General features: G+C 40.0%; 1 protein-coding gene across 12 annotated transcripts in view; it reads right to left on the bottom strand.

Moving 5' to 3' along the window:
• Positions 1-369: 369 nt before the first annotated feature.
• The window catches only part of LOC105053932 (dol-P-Man:Man(7)GlcNAc(2)-PP-Dol alpha-1,6-mannosyltransferase), a 36,912-nt gene continuing 29,140 nt past the window's right edge, over positions 370-8,141 (bottom strand). For 6 of the 12 annotated variants that reach the window (XR_012135234.1, XR_012135236.1, XR_012135239.1 and 3 more), the window contains 4 exons: positions 2,833-2,898; positions 1,181-1,848; positions 983-1,076; positions 685-727 (listed from right to left, as the gene is read on the bottom strand). Coding sequence is in view for 4 of the 12 variants with exons in the window: in XM_010935270.4 (XP_010933572.1) it covers positions 647-727; positions 983-1,076; positions 2,833-2,898 (241 nt within the window). In the remaining 8 variants the exon portion in view is untranslated. Of the gene's footprint in view, positions 728-982; positions 1,077-1,180; positions 1,849-2,832; positions 5,728-5,827; positions 5,956-8,141 lie in introns of those variants that run through there. The other 6 variants (XM_010935270.4, XM_010935276.4, XM_010935271.4 and 3 more) reach the window with 3 other exon arrangements.

Here is an 8,141-nt window from a genome sequence, read left to right as displayed (position 1 = left end):
ATGGATCACCAATTGCCCCCTGTTCACAGATAACCTAAAAAGAGATTGATATATGGATACATAATTTATGCATATGATTCGAGAGTTATAAGACCAACAGTAACTTTAGACTATTATCACTATGGTGATTATTGTCCCCCTAAGGGGGAAAGAAAAGGAAAAGGAAAGTGTTCCATCTTTAGCATTGACAAATTTAGAACCATACACTTGTTGCATATAGGACAACTATCCTTTGACCTTCTTAAAATCAAGGGGAAACATTGACAGTTTGAGCCACACTGGCACACGAAATAATAATTCTCAGACTATTTTGCTTCCTCATTGAAATTGTTGTTTATGTAACTACTTAAACAAGTTATTTGCAGAATCTAATAGGAACTAATTTCATATATTATAAGCCAAAATGAATACACTATAAAACATTGATGATTCAATTCTGTTAATAAATAATCACATGCCCCCTAAGTGATAAATCCACAAGATCGCATCTTATGAGTGCTAACTTATAAGGGCAATTCATTCGCTCAAGATGAACAACACAAGTTATCACCTTGCAATTGCTGTTCTCAACTACCTCATGCTTGTGCAATTGCTCCGCAGAGTGGCAAGTTTTTCTATCAGCAAGATATGATTCCTTGACACAACCCTATGGACAACCCGGCCAGGCTGACACAATAATATCTTGGTCTCTTGCATTCCCATGGACAAATACTTTTGGCTCCTTTAACTGTAACAAGAACAAGGAACTTTGTCCAGATCAGAGATTTTCACAAATGAAGAACAAAATTTATGAACATGTTCCTAGCTTAGTGAACTAAGCAAATTAGTCTGCAACTACCACAACAGTCACACTCTAAGCCCACCTTTTTCCTAGATTTATTATCCTAACATATAATTGGACTTGCAAATCAAATAAAAATTACTAAATCCTCGAAATCAAAACAGAAATATTCTAAAAGGTGAAAAAGATTAGAACTCCTACCAAGACAATTGGCGGAAAGCCAGCCTGTAGTCGTGCTTTGTAGAATCCATTCACCGCGAATAAGCACTTGAAACCATCAATGTAAGAATGTTCACTGGTCCAAGAAAAAAAGAAAATTAATATAAATTTGAAAAGAAATAACACGAGTAATTTGATGGTCATGGTATTTATTCTTTAAATAAGCGGCAGCTTACTGACATATATATTCATTTCAGCACATGTGGACATGCATGCATCCCCCATTCCATCACCCTCTTTTATGTCACACATGCAAAAATATATGGCTTTAGACCCACTGCATGTGCTTGGAGTTCCAAAACCTACTAGTGACATGACCATTAAGGCATTAACCCTCTGGCTTTACAAGACTCTAGCATATGCAATGCGCTTGCACTTCTAGATAGCTGTGATTTCATGAAAAAGACATTTCTTTCTTTATTCACTGATGACAGAACGGGGCCATCTAGCATATGATACAATATTTCCCCCCACCTTGAAGGAGAGCCATGCATACAATCTGGTGGGGCCTGGGGGTTGGGGCCAGGAGGGGGAAACATTGCTTTTTCCCTTCCTTTTCTTCCTCTTCTTCTCTCTCTTGGGTGAGTGTTTTTGAAGCGGAGTGCTGTTTTTGGAGCCAGCCTCATGAAGCCCGCCCCAACAATTTCCAACTATATATATCATCAATGGAGTAGGGATATTTCAGAGTATGTTGGTTATTTAACCAGTTGAACAAATCCGGAAAAGCAATAAGATCCATCATGTATTGATACTCTAAGTCCGACATAATCTGCGACTTCTCTCCTGTGCATATAGCCAAAGTGTGTATAGGCCATTTGGCCACCATGTGGAAACATTCTGATTTCTGACTGCACCATAAGTGAATAATGCGCATGAGACACGTGCACACAAAATAAATAAATAAATAAAAATAAAAAGAAAGAAGAAGAAGAAGTTCCTCTCCAGTTAACATATATTTAATACATGCCTATTCTTCTTGTCTTTATTTCTCATGGTCACACAAGGAACTTCTTGACTTGTTATTATCAATGTAAAGTGCTCATATACAAGCAAGGGGACAAGTGTTGATTATAGAAGATAACTAGTCAATAAAAACTTGTAAAAACATAACATAAAGACAATATGCATTGCTTTTTAACTGCAGACTAACAAAAGATTCAATGCACTATAAATGCCAAATATCATCTAGCTGAATAGGAGGAGAATTTGACCATAAAACACTGCATGAGCAGGGGGAAACACTGCAAATTTACTCGCATGTGCAGCATTGGATACTTGCATTTTATTTATCTTTTTTTTTTTTTGGTTACATCCAATTTCGGCAATAACTAGGAACAAGCTAATACCGTAAGAGAGATAAAACAATGTGTCAATGCCCCTTCATCTCAACAATTGCAAGAATTGGGACCGATATATCTTTTTTCCCTTTGGTCAACCTTTTTTTTGGGGGGGGGTGGGGGGGTGTTGTAAAAGAGGACAGGGGAATGAGATAGGAAATAAGCAACAACATGGGCTTCTGGATCAGACCATTGAACAGATTGTATTCACGTGGATAACCTAGTCAAGGATACCCTACTATACAAACTACAAAAGCATATTTCCAAGATTCGTCATCTCGATACCGGACGCCATATCAGTGCCATCCTATTATAATGATGGTACGGCATTCAATATGGTACAAAATGATACATCGAGTATTGGTACAAAGTAAGACACCATATCGGTATGGTATAGTACAGTATGGTATGGAGTGTACCAGGCAGTTCGGCCCGGTACAGCATTCCATGATATTGAGTGCCTCCAAGAACCCATAGGCTGGAGTTGAAACTTACTTGAGCAGGTAGGTGAAATTTCTGAAACGATATTCTTCCAAGGCAATCCCTTCTTCTTTTGAGTATCTATTCACACAAAAAGAAACAATTGTTATAAAAGATATAAATGAAAGACATAGCAGGAAGCAATATAATATAAAGCACTGAAGCCAAGCTTCTCCACCATATATCTAATTCAAGGAAATGGTGAAGAAAACAAAATGATCAGGGATCATCAACTTTCTTGCAGAGTCCAGATATTGCTATGTCAAGTGATGGCTCCAATGTAGCCCAAGATTAGATACAAAAAGGAAAGAGATTTTTCTGCACTCCTTTTGAAACACAATTGCAGATAACCCCAGGTTTAACATAATAGCTAGGCATCAGTTGATAACACAAATGGGTTGTATCTCCTAGAATATTGCATGAGATGAGAAATTCGTACAACCATGAACACACCTTTATTAATTTTCAATCATATGTTTTTTCTTCTAAAGATGTCATGGTAGTTACCAAATGCAAGGTAATTTCTCTAGTATCTAAACCATAAGGTCTTAAAGAGAGAAGTTACAACAGTAAGTGTACGCTCAGGGAGACTAATAAACTGCAGCATCATAAGGACTATTAGAAGACAGAGATTTTTTTTTTTTTCTCTTTTAAAGCCTACGCATATAATGAATATCTTTTGAAATTCACGACCTAAACACACCAAAGAACTATAAATGAACCACGGAGGCACAACAATGGAGAGCTACGACAAACAATTCTGCAAGTGCACCATACAATGAAATCGAAGTTAACATAAATGGCTGTGCTTAGTGAACTGAGTCTTGCTTTATAAGATAACTCAGGTAAGTCAATAGTTTGAGACCACCCATTGTCATGATGCAGGAAAAGCATATCAATGTGTTTATCAAAGTTAATATTGCCATGATGCTGAAAAGGCAATATCATTGTGTTTGTCAAAATATAGAATATGTGAGAGTGTGCATGTGCAAGTGTCTATATTAACATAATGAAGGCAGATGATAAGATGATACCACATATATTTCGCATTTAAAATCAGATTACATGGCATATATCCTATATTAGTGTGTGTTTACATGTACTCAATGGAGTAAGGAGAATGATAACCTGATACTGCATCTATTTTTAAGATTAGCAATATATGGCGTGGTCCTATATACTAATGAAAAACAAAGTCCAAACTACTTAATACTGGAATATCATCTATTTGTAAAACCGGTAATATAATAACATAAGAAAACTGAACAAATAAAAGCCAGTTGCATATATGATTAATTCTTACATGTTTATACTTACAGGGTACCTGTTTGTTGCTTTTCTTTTTTCAAAACAAGTACTGGTCACCCTATACAACTTAGTCATTTCTCAATACTTTTCTGTTCTTATGCCATGAATTATGACATACCAATAATATGTTATGCTAAGGCTCTAATTGGCAGCATAAGCTTGGAATAAGAAAATTATCCTGTGGTGATGCTGCCAAATGCCATAATTGTGGCTCAGTGGGAGGCTTATACCTTGACATGGGATAAACACCTGTCAAACGTATAACCCTATTGCATGGAATTTGGCCAAATAATTATGATGTGACATTGGCAAGGGGTCTTATGCTATCCTATTACAATATTGCCCTCATCTTGCCTCTCCCCTTTCCCAACCCCTTCCTTGCCCTGCTGTGGTGTTGCTCCCTCACCGGATCAAAGCCCAACCTGCAAGTAATCCAGCTGCTGGCAAGACCATTCAGACCAGTGATGAGATGATCTGGGCCTCTGAACTATTGCTTTGGCCAGCTACAAGAAGATTGGCACTCCATTCCCTCTTCGACATTGATCTTTCTTCCTCATTTTTTGTCCTCCTCCACCCCCAATTCCAGCCACCATCAGGATGTCTGCTCCAGCTGTGAGCAACATCATGCTGACATTGCAATTTTGCTGCCTTGGGGGTGGTCTCAAATTCGTCCAACACCTACGAATGATCCTTCACCAACCCACAAGATGTTTGATATCTATTCTGTGAAGGGCTATAAATGGACAATGCTTTGATTTATTAATTTTTTTCATCTGTCCCCCTTTTCATGGAAATGCATTATGACTTATTTCAGTGGCTGATGACAGCAATGCCACCATCGATGAAACCCATTGCATTCTCAGTGATCCCTTCATGCAAGTGGTGCTTGTTCTTTGTTTAGTATCATAATATGGATTAATTAGTGTCCAGCTTGTGAAGGTCATAATTGATGCTTATTTTCATCATGGGAATCAGGGATTATGAATGAGAGGTGGTGCAATGTGTTGATTTTTTGACTAATAGTTTGGACGGCAATACCAGTTTGGACGGCTATTTAGACTCTGTGATGCTATTTTTGGAACTGATTGTCATCCAACTTGGATTGGTTATTTCCAAATTTCCTGTTTTGGTCTAAACGTAGGTTCACACCAAAGCCATCTTATATACGTGAATATATATCATGCAGCTTAACAATACAATTTTGATGTTAATTTATTAAATCAATGTAAATTAGTGCATGCTAGGGTACATAAATCACAGTTGGTTCAGATAGTCGAAATCTATCTTAGTCAAATGTTACAAACATTTTAGATTGGTCACTATCTAACAAAAGCAAGTGGAATATCCAGCTTCAGACTTGGCAATGAACTTGTGAGTGACGTGACAGATTATGAAATTTGGAGTGATATAATTTTGCAAATAAATTTATTAACAAGATATTACTTAGGCTTGGCTATTAATGTGCTTTTCATATACCTATGCATCACTGATTTTACTCTCCACAAAATACTCTGATGGGATGCGATTGGATGGCCAACCAGCAACCATTGCATCCACATCGGGATATGTGAGTCAATGGTGTGATATGCCAGCCTCTGATGGCTTTGCCATGTATAACATGCAATCAGCGTTGACATGATTCACTGCCTGGTGCAAGACAAGGCATGGTATCCTGTATAGAACCAATGATGATGCAACTTACAATAGTCCAACATGATGGTTTACGCCGAGGCAATGCAATCCATTCCAGGCATGCAAACCTGCATGACTAGATGATGATGTTTGTGATTATGAACCTACTGTCTTCAACATGAAGGTCAGTTTAGTCATCTGCCATCAAATGCGGAGATTAGTTTCGTGATAACAAATCAAGTCAATGGGGAAGCACAAGATGAGTTCAATCAGGATGGTATTATATTCAAATGTACGGTCAAAAATGGTGTTCGGCATGCTATTGCAGTTGTATATGAAATGACCTTCGTTCTTTCTTATAGAGCTGAGTAGCCAGTCACATGATGGAGGCATTTTTAGTGTCAAATGCCATCAATTATGTGTATATCAGTCTGAAATTGGGTATGTATTATGACACATGGCATGGCCAAACAACAAAAAGCAACCTTTATTCCTTTCTTACTCCAACCAAACAACATCCTGATGGCATGAACCTCCAACTTACCCATCAAACTAAACAGCCAAACTTCATATTCCATTGAATAAGTCCAATCCCTCCAACAAACTTATCCACCATTAACTTTGCATATCCATGATATATAGTGATAGATGGTGCATGTTTCTCCCTTCACTTCGACCCTAGCAATATATGTCACATGGCTGGTAGTACCCTTTCCAAGGTCATGTAAAATAGCATCAACCTTTCATATTGCAAAATGCCAATCATGTTCCACACATTGTTTACAAATCTTGGAAATTCCCATGTGGATGAATTTGTAACTTGGAGATCCTTTAAACCCATGTAGTGCTAATGTGGATTTAGGACCACATCTTAAAATTTGTGCCACATCCGTTGGGGGATTAGAGGATGCCTTGGATGGCCACCCAAAGGAGCAAGTCAGCATGGTCAGAACATATACATGCGCTAACCAGTTTTTCAAATCAGTACCTACATGCCTTCTAAGTGTCTAAGGCTAACATCAGCTTGATGATAGCTTTCAATTCAAGTTGAAACAATAGTGGTACCAGACATGGTTTGCCAAATCGACCCAGACCAGGTAGTTCAAGGCGTGCTGAACCATACCAGTAGCCTATGGATACAATTTTGGTGTGGAATCCAAAACATTGAAGAAAAGAAGGAAAAGAGAGGGAGAGAAGGAGAGGGAAGGCCAGGGAGGCTGTTGGCAGTAGTCGGAGGGCCGTCATGGCTGCCGGAGGGCTGCGGATGACCGTGATGTGCGGGAGAAGGTGAACAAAAAAGAGAAAGAGAGACAGAAGGAGGGAGGGAGGAAGGGAGGGAGAGGGAGAGCCGGTCGTGGTTGGTGGTGGCCGCTAGAGGGTCAAGGAGGCCCTCGAAGAGCCCTCCCCCTCTATGTGGTTAAAACAAGAGCGAGTCACCCTTTTTTCCATCACGAAATCATGATGGATTTTTTTTTTCGCCGCTTCACAGTAAAACTAACAACTGGTTTATGATGAAAATAGGGGTGATTCGCACCTATTTCAATCGGATAGAAGGCCTTCATGGTCCTCCGACAACCACCATTGGCCCTCTCTCTCTCTAATTCATCCTCTCCTGCGCACCACCGACATTTGCAGCCCTCCGACAGCCACAACTGTCGCCAACCGGCATCTCCTTCCCTCCCCCCTTCCCTCTCTCTTTTCCTCTCCAATTCTCCCTCTCCTCTGCTTTCTTTGTCGTATCAATTCGAATCCTGTATGAGGGCAATACCAAACCTTACCACTGGCCGACCGGCGCAAGATCTGATTTCAATTCAGCGAATCTTGATGCTAGATGTCTTCTAGCCTATTCCTATCAATCAAATGCTCATCCAAGATCTACAGAATCGAAACCGGGACCCATATCGATTGATTGTATGAGTCGGTACGGATCCATATCAGATCGGAGCAACGCGAACCGACATAGAAGAGAAGGGAACCAAAGAGGTGGAAAAGAGAGGGGGGAAAGGGAGGGGGTGGGAGAAAGGGGGAGGGAGGGAGGGGGTGGCTGGAGGAGATGCCAACGGTAGCCACAAGCAGGCTACTGGCATGCTCGGAGGGCCACCAAGGCCTCCACTTCCTCCATCAAATCTCGACCAAGAAAAAGAGATAGCGAGAGGAGGGAGGGAAGGAAAAGGAGGGACGGAAAGTTGCCAGAGAGGCCACTGAACAGCGCAATCATGGCCTGTGGCGCCACAAGCATGAAACAAGAGCGATCGCCCTTATTTCATGAGATTTTTTTAAAAAATCCCGAGCACAGTAAAGCTGGCAAACTCATTGCCGACTTCACTGTCCATGGCCGTAGCTCTATCCGTACATTTTTCGCCATTCAGTGGCCACGACAGCCA

Source organism: Elaeis guineensis, chromosome 11, assembly GCF_000442705.2.
Source record: "Elaeis guineensis isolate ETL-2024a chromosome 11, EG11, whole genome shotgun sequence".
Lineage (NCBI taxonomy): Eukaryota > Viridiplantae > Streptophyta > Magnoliopsida > Arecales > Arecaceae > Elaeis > Elaeis guineensis.
Note: the sequence above shows the minus strand (reverse complement) of the source record. Positions and strands in the feature narration are given on the sequence as shown.